Source organism: Rhinichthys klamathensis, unplaced genomic scaffold (genome assembly GCF_029890125.1).
Source record: "Rhinichthys klamathensis goyatoka isolate OS25496 unplaced genomic scaffold, OSU_Roscu_1.1 h1tg000069l_1, whole genome shotgun sequence".
Taxonomy (NCBI): Eukaryota; Metazoa; Chordata; class Actinopteri; order Cypriniformes; family Leuciscidae; genus Rhinichthys; species Rhinichthys klamathensis.
In genome coordinates this window covers 619909-638156 of record NW_026606612.1, presented here as the reverse complement: position 1 = coordinate 638156, position 18248 = coordinate 619909, and the positions used below count along the sequence as shown (strand labels likewise).

General features: G+C 39.3%; 1 protein-coding gene across 5 annotated transcripts in view; it reads right to left on the bottom strand.

Moving 5' to 3' along the window:
• Nucleotides 1–2158: 2158 nt before the first annotated feature.
• Nucleotides 2159–18248, bottom strand: part of atf7ip (activating transcription factor 7 interacting protein) — a 45124-nt gene continuing 29034 nt past the window's right edge. For 3 of the 5 annotated variants that reach the window (XM_056250479.1, XM_056250481.1, XM_056250478.1), the window contains exons 2-14: nt 11043–11105; nt 9743–10334; nt 8929–9104; nt 7305–7451; nt 7006–7080; nt 6785–6843; nt 5077–5138; nt 4336–4995; nt 4106–4140; nt 3960–4017; nt 3509–3598; nt 3307–3335; nt 2159–3158 (exon numbers count right to left, since the gene is read on the bottom strand). In XM_056250479.1, the coding sequence (XP_056106454.1) occupies nt 2685–3158; nt 3307–3335; nt 3509–3598; nt 3960–4017; nt 4106–4140; nt 4336–4995; nt 5077–5138; nt 6785–6843; nt 7006–7080; nt 7305–7451; nt 8929–9104; nt 9743–10328 (2451 nt within the window). In that variant the 5' untranslated portion in view covers nt 10329–10334; nt 11043–11105 and the 3' untranslated portion in view covers nt 2159–2684. Of the gene's footprint in view, nt 3159–3306; nt 3336–3508; nt 3599–3959; nt 4018–4105; nt 4141–4335; nt 4996–5076; nt 5139–6784; nt 6844–7005; nt 7081–7304; nt 7452–8928; nt 9105–9742; nt 10335–10738; nt 10829–11042; nt 11106–13462; nt 13594–18248 lie in introns of those variants that run through there. The other 2 variants (XM_056250480.1, XM_056250482.1) reach the window with 2 other exon arrangements.

The window sequence follows — 18248 nt, the reverse complement described above, 5'->3', positions numbered from 1 at the left end:
GAATTGCGACTTTTTATCTCACAATTCTGACTTTTTCTTACAATTGCGAGTTTACATCTCGCAATTCTGACTTTATAACACATAATTGCGAGTTTATATCTCGGAATTCTGACATCTTTTCTCAGAATTGTGTGATATAAACTCGCAATTGCGAGTTATCAGGCCAATTCTAAGGGGGAAAAAAAGTAACTTTTTTCCCCTCAGAATAGTTTATATCTCACAATTCTGACTTTACAACACGCAATTTCGACTTTATATCAATCAATTCTGACTTTACAACACGCAATTTCGACTTTATATCAATCAATTCTGACTTTATATCTCGCAATTCTGACTTTATATCAATCAATTCTGACTTTATATCAATCAATTCTGACTTTATAACACGCAATTGCGACTTCATATCACGCAATTCTGACTTTATAACCTGTAATTGCGACTTTATATCAATAAATTCTGACTTTATAACACGTAATTGCGACTTTATATCACGTAATTCTGACTTGCGACTTTATATCACGAAATTCTGACTTTATATCTCGCAATTCTGAAAAATAAAGTCAGAATTGCGAGATGTAAACTCGCAATTGTAAGAAAAAAAGTCAGAATTGTGAGATAAAAAGTCGCAATTACCTTTTTTATTTTTCATTCTGTGGCGGAAACAAGCAATTCCATCACATCTAAGGACAGTCGCTAGTAAAGGCCTTGGGACTGTGGCATTGTTATGGTGCCCTCAGCATTGTTAGAATTTTCCTGAAACTCATTAATCATGTATCATTGGACCCAATGGACCTTGGACCAATGGATATTTCCAGGGCTCTCAGAACCTTAAGGGGCCGTTTACACAACACCGTTTTCAAATAAAAATAGAAAACTTATTGCTGTTCATTAAAGGGACAATGTGTACTTTTTTTTTTAGGTATTTTATAATCTAAAATCAATATTTTTATTCATAAATATGTCCTCAATGGTGTACAAATACCTCTGCCAATTATCTGACTTATCCTCGTAAACGAAGAATTTACTATCTTTATATACATGGGACGGGTAGGTCCACGAAGGCTTCCATGTAGTTCCACCATCTTGAAAAACTATAATAGCAGAGAGGGACAAAAAGTACTAGGCCAACGCGTTTCCACAACGCGTTTTCGTTCAGAGCCAGTGTGACGTAACTGAAAGCAGCAGAAACGGAGGAGCAGAGCAGTGAGAGGCGCTTGTCACTGCCCCGGCAAGTTTCACAGTCAGTAATTCATACTGTAACATTCGTTTGTTCGTTGTGTCAAGTTGCTGTTTGTTTGAAATAACAAACCTGTTCACCCGAAGGAACACTCGACGAGGTGCTATTAGAAGACATCCTGTCATAGCTTTTTGGTACATAACGGCTACCGTAGATACAACACACATTTGAAAAAGCTAGGCGCTGGAGAGCACATTTTGCTTGAATGCAAAATACAATTTCACCACTAGATGGGAGAAATTCATACACATTGTCCCTTTAAAACAACAGCATTTGGGGGGCCTGAAAATGGGTTTCAAAGTGCACGTTTTTGAATATGATACAGTTATTGTCTTTAGTAAACTACAAAAATGCTAATTTTTGAAAACATTGACTTCATGAGCATGTGTATTACGTGTTCAGTCTATAGGTGTGCAGTGTTTCTTTATAAAGTGACATCGCCAACTACTGGCCTGGCATGCATACAGCATTCTTAGTTGTTTTTGCGGATTGTCATTTGTACGCTAAAAACAAAAGGAAACCGTTTCCGTTTTAAGTTCATTGTTGTCATGTAAATGTACGCCAAGTCGTCATCTTGTAGTTTCCATTATCCACTATAGAAGTTTACACGAAGTATAATTTTTGCATTCTCATTTGCTCCAGTAGCAACTAACTAGTTTCCTGTAATTTACTGGCAAGGTAATACAACACAAATATAGTGTTATGTACACAAAATATATATTAAAAACCTTGCTAGATTTACAGTGTTAATAAATGTTGAAGCATGTCATCAATCTGTGAAAATAAAAAAAAGTCAATACTTCCAGGAAACCAAGGAACTGCCACTGAGATGAACGGGAATGCTATATTTTTAATATTTGTAACAGGACTTTTATGTCATTAAATAATACACTGTAGTTTTGACAAATAATAAATGAGACCTTTTTTAAATATATCAATACTTTTATTGAGTGTCATTTTGGAGTGTCTGGGTACCAGACAAAAAACATTAGAAAACCTTTAACACCTCTGCTTTCCTGTCCTGTAGCTAATAACCGGGACCTATATTGGAACAATAATCTGTGCAACGTATTGAATATTGTTTTATTTAAAAAAAAGTCACCTTAAAAAAAAAAGAGAGAGAAAGAATTCCGAAAACAATACTTAACTCTGAACATTTTGCACAAGGAAAATACAAATTCAAGCACGATGCATGTTTGATAGTTCCTTCCTCATTGTAAAATAAAGTTGAAACAAATAGTGTATATGTGTCTGTATGCAATGATGAGTATTTGTTTTTCCATTTGCATTAGACAACCTATTTGAACTCCCTACAATTCCTAACACGAAGGGCAAGACTAAACCAGTGGTCTGCGCATAGTTAACAATTTTGTAACAATTACAAATCTCCCGTCAAACTTCCTCCGGCCCAGGCCACATCCTTTTGTACCATCCATTTGGAATTAATTTAGGATGATGCAGCGGATGTCGGATTAATGACGTCAGTGCACTGCGGTTCACAGAAAGGACCGAAGCGGCCGTACACATCTTTCGCCCTCACGGCAAAATAATATGTCGACCCCGACACAAACTGGGTCAAGGTGCACGCCATGGGCAGCGGCAGTGCCTTCACCTCCCCGATCTTCTTCCACAGTGACTGAGCCGAAGCACCAGTGCCCGATACTGTCCCCTGGTTGTCCTGGTGATAGGCGTACAGGTGATAGGTATCTACAGCGGCGCAGTTGCGGTCCGTTTCCGCAACACACCAAGAGAGGACGATCCCGTTTTGGCTCTGGACACGGGCCAGTTTGAGCTGGGGCTGCTGCGGTGGTGAAGTGTGGGCCGCCTCGGGTGGGAGACGTGCCGGTGGTGATGGTGCCAGTGGTAGAGGGGGAAGAGATGTGGAGGAAGAAGAGCTTGGGCGGGAAAGAGACGGAGAATCCTGAGAGAGAACAAAGAGGGAAGGCAAGAAAGATTATTATAGGCACTATATTATATGCTAACAAAATAGAAATAAAATGTTAAAGCATAAAGAGCGAAAGAAGTGAAATCATGGCCTTTGTATCATCTTTATATACACACACACTCACCACAGAGGAACGCTGTGCAGATCGAACTCCTGAACATAGGGAGGGAGGGAGGGAGGGAGGGAGGAAAAAATTAAACCATCAGTATAGTATACTGAATTTATTCGTACAAATAGTCATATTCTGAAGTGATGTAGAACGCTATAATATTTTAAGCAGCAACAGCAAGACAAAGAAAAGGGAAAAGAGAAATATGATCACTCACCTGCATTAGGGGTAGAGCTGACTAAAGGAGGCGGCCCAGATGTACGCTGGGTAGTGATAGGGGAAACAGTGGCTTTCTGGACTCCTGTCACTGCAGAACACCCACAAAAAGATAAAAATATTAGGAGAGATAAAAAACCTCAACTATGATGAGAATATTTAGCAGTGTGAGTTAGTAAAGGTTCGGTCACATTTGCATTTCATCCACACAATCGTGTGAAAGCGAAAAAGAAGAACCCCCACTCAGATTTCAGTTATATTCAAGTTGGCCATGCAAATTTGCCTAGCTGACCAACAAGGAAGCCGCTTGGTTTGAAACTGACTTCAGTGAGAGCTGTGCTTCATACATCGCTACACTATTGGCAATAGACAACGGACCTTTTTTTGCACACAAAAATTTGCTAATATGAATGCACCTTAATATTGAGGAATAAAAAGCAACTGTATTTTACCTTGAACATCGTCATCATCTTCAGTTAGATCAATCACAGAACCTTTGGGACGCCCAGGCTGTCGAAAGAGGGAGTAAAATTAAGTATACCACACTTTTACTACACAAAAGTGGTATTTGCAAAGACATATTTTAAACCTTGCTTACCTGAGTGGGTGTTTTTGGTGTTGAGGCCTGATTATCTGTTAAAATGAGAACGTAAAATGTTATCAATTCATATTTTTCATAATGTAATCAAAGTCATAGATTACATATGCATTACATAGTAATAAATAAAGGCAATGTGAGAATAATAAATCTAATGCAGTATGTCCCTTATAACCCCCCATAGGAAAAACAGCAAAATTACTAAACAGAAAAAAGACGTTGTCTCATACCGGTCTTTGAGGCCAATGCGGAAGCTGATGGTGGAGCGGCTGCCGCTGATCCTGTCGCTGCTGGTCCCGTGGTTCCTGGAGAAGAGGCGGCTGTAGACACTCCCACAACAGCAGCACACTGAATGGGTGTTCGGGCTGTCGTCACAGATATCCCTGTGCTGGGTGAACTAACAGTCCCTGTGCCACCCGGATACACGGCTCTTGCCAAAGACACCGCCGGAGCTGACGATGTGGAGGAAGACGAAACAACACTGCCAGCTGGCTTTTGAAGGATGAAGGTGGTAGCAGCTGTAGTCGTCTTTGCCTTATTGATGCTACTAACCGTAGATAATGACGACACTGGTATCAAACCAACACCACCGGCAGCATTAACCAATGCCCCGCTTTGCCCATTCGCCATCGCTAAAGGCAGCTGAATTAAAAGAGGCTGAATAGACACTGACTGACCCCCTGATGTCACCGGGGTGTTAGTCATGACCCCTGTACCGGGACCAGTCTTTAGTAGTAGGGTGCCTGTTTGAGTCTGGCCAGGCAAAGAGGTGGATGAGGGAGTAGAGCTCGTGGTTGTGGAGATGATCTGTAGAATTGGTGTAGAGGCGGCCAGAGCGGAGGAGGCTGGGGCAGTCGGTGTGGACAGAGGTTTGGGCAGCGCTGGGATTGCTGAGGGGAGAGGGAAGAAAAACAAGAGTTATTTAATGAAATAGTAACTAACTATATGCAAGAACTAGAACCAAAGCTCACCAGTTGAATTGGAACCAGTGGGTGGACTGGACAGTTTGGGATCCATTGTGGTTTTAACAGTACTGTAAAAGAACAGAAATGGTATGGAAGCATTAAAAATGGCAAAAACAAATAAGTGGTGGACAAGCATTTCAAATATATTATTTACTTTAGCTTTTTGAATTAGAATTAGCAGAGCTAATATTTCCCAAACTAGTGTGTCTGGAGAATGAGCTCTTCTGACAGCAACACTCTAAAATGGGGGTGGTATAAACGCCCCTTTTTACAAGATGTAAAATAAGTCTGATGTCCCCAGTGTGTGTATGTGAAGTTTTAGCTCAAAATACCCTTACAGATGTTTTTTTTATAGCATGTTAAAATTGTCCCTTTTTGAGGGCGAGCAAAAACGAGTTGTTTTGTCTGTCCCTTCAAAGGCAAATGAGCTGCTGCTCACGGCACAGAGGGCGGAGCTTCAATAGCTTGTGTGTGTGTGTGTGTGTGTGTGTGTGTGTTAGCAGCTCCGATTAGCTCACGCAGACACGCTCTGAAAATGTCTTAATGCTTTTTATGTTTAAACCGGAGTCAGACAATGATGGAGAGACTCAAGAAGAAGTGACATGTAGAATGCAACAGGACGTTTCTGAATGGTTAGTTGATGAATTTATGTTGCTGATGTGGAGTTAACTATCTTCCAGTCATTGATTAGCATATTATGTCATGATAATCTATAAAATCGCTTGTGTGAGAACTGTTGTAAGATGCCTACAGAGTGACATGCTATTGCATTTGTGTTGCGTACTGTATTGCATGTGAAAAGACGGATGCGACAGCTTGAGCAGACTCACAAATGTGCTCTACTACAACAACTCTTCCTCTTCTCAACATGGACTGCGTCTTTCCAGGGGCGGGGTTTATGAAATATTAGGGTTAGTGATGTCACTAACCAGGGAGGAAGCTCGTGTAGTCCCTACCAGCCGTTTGTTGTAGTCCTTAAAAAAATATTTCTTTATAAGCAAATATCTCCCTTTGCTTTGAACTGAGCGTTGTAACTTTGCAGATGTTGTTTATGCTCAAACAGCAACATTACACACTAACTAAAGTTAAAAAAGTGAAGTCATAATCAACCACCCCTTTAAAAATAAAGGTTCTTTACTGGCATCTAAGATTCCATGAAGAACCTTAAACATCCATGGGATGTTAGATTTTTTAAAAGTTCATCACACTGACGAAAAATAATTGTTCACTGAAAGGTTCTTCTATGGCGTTGCTTTTGGAACAACAATTTAAGACTGTACTGAGAGTTTGTTCAACCAACGTGGAAAAGGGATGGTGAAATATCTAGATCTTGGCAAGCGGGAGCCCAACAGCTTTAGGGGCCATTGACACAGAATGTGTTTTTTGCATTCCACTGCGTTGCACTAAAGTTGCTCCAAAGGGACGTCTTTGACCATTGCGCTCACGTGTTTTCCGCGCATAACACAGCACTCATGTTAAAAGAAGTTCCAACTTAAAGGCATTACATTTTTTCCTATTGCACTGACCACAACTTTGTTTTGTTTTTCCAACACAAAAACACATTCTGTTTGAATGGCCCCTTAGAAGGAGTGAAAGGGGTGGAAGACTTTTACAGAAGTGTAGGTTAGAAGCAAATTGATTGCAACATCTTGTACTGGAGAAAGAGTAGCATGATCTTGTGAAGATTAATAGAGGATGTGTCAGATATGTTTACCGTTGTGGTGTAGTCATGTTGGTTGCATTGTTGGCCTGAGCAGCAGAGGCAGCATGAACCTGATTAATGGGAAGCAAAGTGGATTTTACCTTAGAAGTGAACTCAACCTCACATTCAAAAGCACATTTTGCCTGCAATCAAACACTAAGAAGTGTATTATATTTATAGATAAGGACCACATCTTTATTCCACAATAACTTAAGAAAAATTCACACTCTTACCTCTTGAGTTCTCTTTGAGTTCTCGGAGGCCTGATTAGCAGCACCAAACTTTTTAGCTAGCCGGGAAATCTTAGCCTAAAGTTAAATCACAATTGTATTGATGTTATGTGTCCAGCATAATAAAATTATTAAAATTACATACTGAGATTGAGCAAAACATTCATATGTATATTGCACTCTGTGGTTTAATGTTATTCAAGCATTCAAATAAAGACGAACCTGTTTCTATTTGATGCACAATAGCAATATTTCTTGTATTATTCTGGCAAACATCGATTCTGGTGAAAACTTAAACTCACCTGTAGTGTGTTAATATGCTGCAAAGCATTGTGTTGTTTGGTTGCATTGTCGATCTTCTCCACTCTCTCTTTCAGCTCTTTTATGCTTCGGTCAAATACGGTCAACTGCAGCACCCGTAACCGTTCCTCAACTAACTGCTGTACCATCTAATAGGAAGAAAGACAAGAAATCTAAGGTCTTAAGTCTTCCAAAAGAGAAGAGAATTAGACTTTACAGATCATCAGAACAATGTTTATCATGAACATTATATAGGAGTATTCTTTTCTACAGATAATTTGGAAAATCCCCCAATGAAAACCTATATTAGCAGAACCCAAAAACAAAATTAAGACTAAAAAGGGCATAATAGGTCCTCTTTAAACAAAGCAATCTTGTCTTTTCAGAAGACTTGGATTAGACTTTTGTCTACTTTTTATCAACTCTTTAAGCTTGAACATTTTGGTTGAGTGAACTAATGAGAAATGAGAGGTTATTAAATCTTAATTTGTGCTTCCAAAGCTGAATGAAAAACGTTCAAATATCTTCTTTTGTGTTCCACAGAAGAAAGAAAGCCATCCAGGTGTGGAATGTGAAATTATGACAATGTTCATTTGTTTTGGTGAACTATCCCTGTAAAGTAGAGATGCACCGATTGATCGGCTGGTGACCGGAATTGGCCGATTGGCCATGACCGGCGACTGGCCGGTCAGTCTGACATGCCGATTTTATGCCGGTCAAATGCACTTGGGCGCCGCATGATTAACATTGTGCAACATCAGCATCACATGTGCACACGGAACACACATGTAGGAAACTTCGTGAATTACGGTCAATTCACACCGCAAGTGTGAGTGGCGCGTGAGCAGCGCGTATTTTTTTCGCCGTGCATGTTAATCAAAGAGTGCATTCACACCAGGAGCAGCGCGTGAGCATCAAGCAGGAGTGTCGCGTGAGCAGCAGTGAAGCGGGGGTTTCGGCGCCGAGTCTATTTTTGCTGCGCTGCTCACGCTCAATTAAAGTGAAAGCACACTTTTGATGGACAAAATAAATATGATTTCACACAAAAAGTGCCAAAATGCCCAGAATCTGCATGTCTAGTGTGTTTTAACAAGAACTGGAGTAGGCTATGTCAGAAAAGAAAATGAAGACTCAAATATTTAAAGAAAATTTACCCATTTAAACTTGTTTTTATTATTCAGTTTGGGTAAAAGTATATGGTGTTTGATAATAATAAAAAAGTATAAATGACATATTTGAGTGTGCTGTAAAGCGGTTAGAAAAAATTTAATCGGAATCGGCTAAAATCGGTATCGGCAGGTCAAACTCAATGAAAAATCGGAATCGGCCTAGAAAATTGTAATCGGTGCATCTCTAAAGTGATGATACACGAGGCACATTTTTGAGGAATGTTGCTGGTCAATATTGCGCTCAATGGGCAACCAGGGTCTAAAGTAGCCAGATAGAAATTTGTTGCCCGTTCTCAATGGGAAAGTGCCCAAGCAACATTGCTCAAAGAGTTGCCCCGTGTATCATCACCTTTAGACTAATTTACACATTCACCTAAAGCATGCTGTTGTGCATGGTCAGTGACTGCATGCTATAGATGCTGTACATAGATATTAGGATTTCAAACCAAGAACAAACCTTCTCCAGTTTATGGCGGCTCCCCGCATTGCCGGTGATTTTCAGCTCCAGCTGAGCCTCCAGCTCCTCACCGTCAAGCCTTGCTCGTTTTCCATCTCTCTCCTCGATTTCTTTGTCATCTTCATCTTGCTCCTCAGACAATGATCTCTTTGTACCAGCAGGGGAGCTGTTGTCTGCTGTTAGGTAGAGGCAGAGGAAAGGTTTAGGTTTAAAGGCAGTGCCTGCAACTATAAAAACAGGGATATTAGCGTAACGAATGTTAGCTCAAACGCTAAACTTCATGTCGACACTTACGTAGGAAACTCAAAATTGTTCGATCATTTGAGACAAAAATAAATTCTTTCATCTTTTACTCATCCAGAACCGCTTTTACTTTTTTCAAATCGGTTTTACTTTTTCTACTGTAAAACACAAAAGATATATTGAAAAATGTTGCAGCTTTTTTTTGTCCATACAATGGGGTCAAATGTTTGTTTGTTTTTTACTTTTATTGAATGGCAAAAAAAAACGAGAACTCAAAATTTGTGTTCCACAGAAGTGGATTGAGTATATAGTGACAATTTTCATTTTTTGATAAACTATCCCTTTAATTAATCAGATTGCAAAGTAATTAATTATTATCAGGATTTGAGCGACAAAAAAATAAAAAAATAGGGAAGCTCATGTTTTCCTCTAAAGTATTCAAAGGAGTGCCTTTTTTACAGTCTCCACAAATAAATTGTATGGGAATGCAAGAATGACAAAGATCTCACCACCCCGAAATTAGAGATTGACCAGTAGTTTGCAGGCAGGTTGGGTTTCTAGACATTCTCACCTCCTGCATTTTCAGAAGTGCCTTTTTCATCTTTTTGGTCCTCTGTCTCGTCATCTACATTCATCTTCTCCTCGCTACTTTCTTTCTTTTCATCTTTCTCTGCTTGGATTTCATCCTCTTCGCTCAAGCACAGAAATCCTTCTTTAACCTCTGGATCGCAGTTTAACCCAGATGGAGAAGCAGAGAGAGAAGAGGAGGAACTTTTATTGCTTGTCTCCTTTTTCTCTTCTGTGGCCACAAGGGGGTCGTCCATATCCATAGAAGGTGAGGTAGCCTGTTCGTTGGGTGGAGAGGGGGATCGAGAGACAGATGGAGAAGGAGAACAGCGAGCTGAATGCGGGGCAGGTGACATCAAGTCGGCCTCTTTATGATTCAAGTCTTTCTCCTTCTCCTTCTCCTTCTCCTCCTCGGTGTGGGTGCCATTCACCAGCGGTGTCTGAGGTTGTGATGAGGCAGAGGCGGAGCTGGAATTGGTGGTTGTCAGGGTGTTGTGCAGAGCTTCAAGTTGTTGCCGATCGCTCATCTTCATAGTTTTCCGTGCACGGAAGATTTTCTTCTGAGGTTCCTCAGGTACAGCTACTTCCATTTTCACCTGCGGAACAATAGGAGGATATGGTCAAACAAATGTTTAAATCCTAAACAGGCTAGTTAGCAAAACTCCATGCAGTACTCAACACATCTGATTAATCTAACCAAGTACAAGTGTCTTTACTGAAGAGTGACCACAAGGTGTCACTGTCATTCATCTAAAAGCCATTTCCTGCTGTTCTAGAATTTTCTCTTGACCTCAATCACAATACCTTCTTTTAACTGTAACAAAACCGTCACAATAACCTTGGACTAAGGCTTTGGCAAGTTTTTTTTAGATGGTAATTCATCCAAAGTAAAAGTACTAAACTGTTTAGATCTGTTTATCCACACAATCAGTCTGAGCTGAAGCATCTCTCTAATAAACAAGTCCACAAACCACTAGAAATCTGTTTTGAAAAGAGTTACCTAACAAAAACCAATAACCTTCCTCAGTTCAATTGACATAACTAGCGAGTTGGTAGGGCCGTAACAGCCAGCAGTGCATCTGATTTCAGAATAATAAGAGGGAGAGCAGACTTTGTGTCCTCCCCCTCAACGTGATTGGTGCAATTCTTAGCCAATAAGAGCAGCACACTACAGAATCTGCTAGCGACAAGAGGAGTTCATTATATAATGCAGATTTTCAAAGTTACTATCGTAGGCTACTTAAACTAGACTCGTACTTCTGTCTCCGTGTTAATCATCACAAAAAGACATTAGTTTGTCTTACCAGGCTTCTGTAATGTCTCGTACTTTCCTGTTCATGGATTAGGCAGCCAGTCGGTTGAGGATCCTAAAAAAAGAAAGAAATGAAATATTAGGTATGAAATTAAGTTAAAAATAGTTTCGCACACATTCTAACTCATTTCATGCTAAAGTTAGTTCTTCAGCTCATAACCAGATATAAAGATCCTTCAGCTCCCTCCCTCATGTTTTAATTAATAAGTTGCTCTAAAAATGTTACGTAATCATAACCCAGTAGTTTAACATAACCGATGAGCGCTGGCATATTCCCTACTTGATTATCTAGCAATCTAGTCGACATACTTCCTTAGTTCTACGTATATGGATTACAATCCATGCTGAATCTGTAGCCAAATGTTATGACAAAGGCCACATACAGTGAACTCATCGCAAGCTGTGCAAAAATAACATCATCTACAGAGAAAAACAAAGAACTTGAGCAAACAGCTAAAGAAACAAAGCTGGTGACATCCTGCAATTAAAGTAGATGTTTCTCCAATACTACACAATTTAGAAACTAATTAAATTCAAATTAATCACAAATTAAGTACATCACACAACGCGTGTTAAAGTAGTACACTGCAAATTGTTGTCCTGATAAGACGAGGTAATATTAAAACCTATTTGCCATTTAAAAAGACTGAATTTTACTGGAGGACATGCATTTAAAAATAAATTACAATACTGGTGTTCTCTTTCAGCGCTTAAGAGACTAGAAGTTTCTAAATTAATACAAAAAGAATAGCCTCCTGGAATTTAAAAAAATAAAAAACGTGTGATCTGAAACAAGAAATAATATGGTCAAGTTTGGAAATAGTGTTACTAACTGCTCAATACTTGTAAAAATGAACTCCTCTCAGCCAACACCAACATTTATAAACAAAATCAAAATACCATAAACCTCAAAATATTAAACAATTTCCTTTCTTTTACAATATTCCCAATGATAAGAGATGAGCAAATTGCTAGCATTGAACTTGCTATTAGCATCAAAGCACCTTACTGGATCCAAAAAGTTAATCCATCTTGACTTCATTCTAATGCTTAACATCAACTTATCCTCAGTATTTATTCTCTACTCCAGTTATTCTCATCTTTTCTTCGTTTACTACACATCCCATAAAAATATCTTGCCAAGATCTGCAAGCATAAATCCACAGGACACCACATTGCTGCTGTGCTGCAAAATTAGCAATCGTCATCCTGGCAGGTGTGAATGACGCGGCTTACATATATATACACCATTAGCAAAATCTTTAACCTCCAGTCAACAGTCATTCCCCAACGTTCTGGTATCCATGACAACCACGAAAAAGTTTTTTACTTAATTCACTTGTAAGTTCTATTAGCTTTGACTAATTTTCCATTCTAAACACTGAAGTGTCACCACAAACTGCTGAGTCAGGTGCAAGACAGGTAACAAGGTTGTACAAGACACAAATGAAGGTGTCAAGCAAGCTGACTACAGACAGCCATTTAGTAACCCAAAACGAACACTAAAAAAACATTTGACATTTCATGTCATAAACCCCCCCAAAAAAACACTAATGAGTGACAAACTAAACAGTAATAAAGTGCATCTCTGTATTCCTCCATGTCCTCGGTTTTATGTCCACAGAAAATACATTCATTTTATAAAAATGGCTGCTAGCTTCTGGGAAGCTTGTTGTTCTAATGTTGATCACCGCGCACAGCCTCACAGTGGCCCTCCCCCACCCCAACTGTAAACATAGACACTGAGGTTCCCGCTCATAGCAAAATGGTCGCCAGAGCTGCGGTGTAAAGCCAGGCTCAGTTTTACAGTAGGCCTATTCCTCCTCCTGAGGCTCAGGCCTGAATAGCCAAGTCCCGTTCAATGCAAGTTGATTTCAGCGATATAACCTCTTGTGAAAAAAACTATTCGCAAAATAGCCGAACATTGTATCCCATATTGAAAACCGTTTCAAGGTAAAATACCTGCAATAATTTCTATGGTAAGCTGACAAAAAAAAAAGTTTGCTCTATCCAAAATAAGCAAACCACTAATATTCCATTAGAAGGCATTAAATATCAAAAGATCGCAAGGAATTGCGTTCGTTTACGGTTTGCACGCAATCAACACTTCCTGATGCCAAAGACCAAAGTATGACTTAAAAATATCCCAGTCAAATGTAAAATAGATGATCTCAATCATGTTAGAACTGCACAATTCTCACTAACAGCCAAAACCAACAACAGCAAAAAAAAAATCGTAAAAAGGGTTGTTTCTGCGATAATACGAAGACATGAAAATTCATCTAGAATTTTTCTTAAAACAAATAAAACAAACATCCACCAAAATGTCCATTAATCTTACAAGTACACAACACTAAATTTGAATGCGAAAAAATTGAAGTCCTCAATAACCAAAACAGCTCAAAAAACAACCTTGAGGTTTAGTCTTCAGGAGTAGGCCTTGATTAGTAGGGAGCGCAAAAACGGGAGCATGCCTAGCTTCCAACTAGCTCAAAGCGCACACAACAAGAAAAGAGGAACAGAGAGAGACAGAGAGAACGGGAGGGGGAAGGGATCTCATGTGGAGAGGCGGAGCACATTCTTTGTAAGGTGTTGGCTGTAACTAGAATAGAAAAACAGTGTAGCTACAGACAATTGTAGCGTTACAACCAACAGGCCAGTGTTATATGAAACAAAAGGTCACATTTTGACTCATGATAAGCCTGAGATGATTCATCTCATCATAAAATCTCACTGACAGACCAGCTGTATTATAAAACCTGCAATTAAAGGTGTTCAAAAACAAGACATTCATACAAAAACCTTTAAAAAAGAGAGGAAAATAAAGAACAAAGGAAAAAAAACATCAGCAGCAAGAAAGAAAAACTGCCATATGCTGTAAAGCAAAAAAACAGACCCCTCCCCCACTGCTGCAGGCACAGAGAAAACAGGGTGGAAAATTACTGCGATGTGGATCGTACCATTGCAACAGAAGAGGGGTGTCTCACGTGCACCGCTGTGTGTCAACACAAGAGGGAGCGCAGCAAAACTGAATCTGCTCTGCATAAACCAAGTGACAATTTGCCAATGCATTTTTACTAAAGTCCACATTTTTCAATAAATAACTTGGTAGCGTACATCCCAATACAGCACAAAAATCTTTTGGCAGTAGCTTTGCTATTGCACAAAAGCAGGTTTATAACAAGGTAAAAGGTCAAAATACTGCCATAAACAATTATGTAAACAACTGAGCAAATGATGCCAGACAATTAAGCATATTCATATTCCATGCCTTTTGACTATTACCTCTTAGTCACATGGAAACAGTCTCAGCTCATGAACATTTTTCAAACAGTTTTGCAAAAATTGTGATGATATTTCGTGACTATGCGAAATCGAATAACTCACAAGAAATTAATTGTTCTATTCATTGTTTTCCTAGTAAAGGAAACCTATCCTGACTAAATATCACTCAGGTGTTCTGACACATTTAACTAAAGTGTTCATTCCGGCAATACAAGTACTAATCCGGCTCATGACATTTTCCGATTTTATTCTCTCCTCTTCTCCCAATCCTTTCCTGTCATCTCTCAACTTCTATAAATAAAACTGAAAAAGGGCATAAAAAATCCCTACAATCAGTCCTTGAGAACAAAACAGAGGACCTTATCTAAACAAATCTATTCTAGTTCAGATGGCTGCTATGTCTGCTGTCAATTTTCACACACAAAAAAAGAGAAATTTTAGCACAACAGATTTAACAGATCTCCTAAAAGCCTAATGACATTTATATTGCAACTCATGGAGTTCCCAGCAGACAGTATTAGCAAACACTGATGAGTTTTCACATACTCAGAAGTCTGACACGATCCAAAACCAGACGCGACATGACCAAAGCGCTCTTCCACATTAATCCGCGCTTCTGTCCTTGCCATGACAAGCGACACTGCACTTTGCCCATCTCACGGTTTCCATTTTTGTAGCTTTACTTGTAATTTTCACAAACATCAAATATGACAAATCCCTTAACATTCAAAAGGACATTTAAAAAAAATAGTGCCGCCTGGAAACACATCATAGAAGTCATGATGCCTGGTACACATTGTACGATTTTGGACTGGCGATTTCTCTGGTCCTATGTCATACAGTGAGAGGTTCAAAGATGGCCATTGTCACGGTCTTGCAACCAAAGATAGCCTGCGATCATTTTCTGACAGTGTCAGAAATTTGGCATGATCATCTCACAGTGTGTTTGCTGGTACAACCTACGTCTACTGACTAGCCAATTAAAATGCAACATGAAACGGTGTATTGATCAATGCGACATGGCACTAAAACTTAAAACTACTTAACTCGAGCTCCATTTACAAAATTGGCATGCCAAGTTGGCCTCTTTTCCCTAGTCCATATTCTCCTTTCGTGTACCCTTTTTTTTTTCAGCGAACATAAAAACCACAATTGCCAAAATGCGATTCATCTTGCTCTATTTATTTACCACTCACGAATGCTGACTTTTTATTCTTCTATACCAACTTGCGTCGTAGCCTACGATTCAATAGTTGTCATCATCGTACAGTCTACATACATGTCGTACAAAAGTTTGTTAGATCCATGTCGTACAGTGTGATTTGTAATGATCTTATAGGATTGCCAAAATCACAGTCTGTAGGAGGCATTAGATTGACGCAGTTTCAGCAGTAATGTGCAAATATATTGCGAGTGCAAGAGAATGTGCAAACTGAGAAAACCACATACTGATGTTATTTTGTCGCAAAGCATTTTCACTTTCAGAGTGGACAAAGATCACTTGCTGTAGAAATCTAGTTGCACCACATCTGGATATATGTCTGCCTAGCAGCACTGAGCTTGTCAATGCCCCTTTCGTACTAACATATTCGGCGCCATCCACAATCAATAAACGTGCATGATTCACACACACAATGAACCTAATACTTCTCAGGCAGAACTCATGATCATCAGAGAACGCAAGTACGTCTAGCCATCTCACACCAAGTGTGAACGGAAGGAAAAGAGTTCTCTGCTGGATCTCTACCATGCACACAAAGAAGTTGTTTTTGAAACGTATTGATTTCCACACCAGAAAAACACCAGTCCTCTTTTTTTTTTAACTTTAGAAGACCACTAGGAAAAACATTCCATGAAACTGCACAGAGAGAAATTACACCAAAAAAAGGTGTAAAATGGGAATGAAAAGGAGTTCCATTAGAGTGGAGGTGAAACTCATGCAATGAGAACAGTCACTCCTCCCCCACTGCTGAAGAATGTGCCGTCAAAACGGTAAAAAAGAGAGACAGGGATCGTACGATAACTTAAAGCAGGGGTGTGGAGATGCAGAAATTTTGATACAAGGAAGACCGTGATAAAACTTCATCTAGTATTTTGCAGTTGTGTGTCCGATGTTCCTAACGTCTGATGAAGGCCTTGAAGGAGGCTGAACAGCATGGTTTTTATCTGACAAATTTTAAGCTTTGTTTCCATATAGAGGAAGTCTGGCGCCTTCTCAGTACAGTCACATGGGAATAAAATAAAAAATGAGCATAATACTGCAGCTATGATGAGAACAATTAAAACATAGTATGCTATCAGGGTGTAAAAGATTCAATCTATTATAATAATTTCTCTCTACGGTTTCGCACTAGCGTTAGCTTTATTTTACGACGCTATAACTATTCTGGTCTATTTTTAAAATGTCTTATTACGGCACTGCTAATATTGTTGGGTACATGATTGCTGGCTTGTTTTATTCTAATTAAATTTATTAGCAGAAGATTTTTATAATGATATTTTTAATTGTTTATTAAAAAAAAAGATTTTTAAAAATTCACTACACCAAGGGGATTCCGACAACTGAATATCATAATTACGGCTTTGAGACACAGCTGTTTTACAATGAGTCGTGCTCCCAAACTACAATTCATAGTTTTCTGTGGCAGCAGAAGATAAAGCATCAGATTCAGACCTAAAGTTTATCCTTTGCTCTTTATTATACAGCATTAGTGCCAAATAAACTCCCTTCTTTGTTGGTAAGTGGAAAAAGCGGATTTTATTCAGACCAAAATCACTTGAAACCAAATCCCGATGTTATTGCGAATTCCTAACTCGCAAGTAGAGAATTCTCGAAAGAATGTAGCGCAGATGTACAAGCACAAGCGCAAATGACCGGCAATGGATAAGGCCTAATACTTACAACATTTAGGGCCACTGGTGAAATAAGAACATTACAACAACTTGAACCCATCTTAAAACCCTCCAACACAACAACTGTTTGTATAAAAACAGCTTTCCTTTGAAAACTGCTGTATGCACAGCCAGCTAATAACAGGCTGAAACCAGTTGAGACGCTCTCATAGATCTCTCATGTGCCTAAAAACACTTGGAGGTTTCTGGTAAAGCAATCAGATTAACTAATTTCTGTCAATTTTATTTTATAAATTAACTCATTTTCCTCTTATTTGCTGACTGTCTGATCAATAACACTGTCAAAACCCCACTAAACTGTCTTACATATGCGTGAAATAGAAAATATTTCAGGAACTAGAGCTTCTAGAATGACAGGAATCAAACGCGGCACAACAACAGTAAACCGTGCACATCTGCAGTTACCACTGAGAGCCAGAATTACAGCGAAGTCTCTTTAAGAGCCCCTCCCCCGCTCTGCCATTTCATACAAGTAGCTCTGCACTGCAATAACACAAAATGGCCACCAGATCGGCTGCTGGCAAGCCAAACAACTGCACTATCCATGTGACTTAAACCAGATTAGATTTGATTTTACAAGTTGTCCATTTTAATTTAGCCAACTTGCATAGAGCATGTGTCTGACTCTCTCCGGTTCCTAACGTTCCTTCCAGCAGTTGATTTTCTTTTGCGTCAAGAAGGCGCTTCAATTCATCCCCTTGAAGGTTGTGAAACTTCAAGTGTCTTCAATCATTCACGTCTTTAGATCCCACAAAATAACCTGCTATATGATAGCACAGAGGTGGCCTTTTGTCTTCTGGACAGCGTAAAGATGTTTTAATTGATGCGTCAGGTGCGTGTTGCTCCATTGAGAGTATTATCATCAGTCTTCCGGTTTTGCTTCATCCTGGAGTTGTACGCTGTTATAGGTACTCTTCAATCCTTGTTCCTCATCTTCAACACCTTGTACTTGACAAGTCAGAGTTATAGAATAGCAGCAATATCTCTAGACATGCATGGC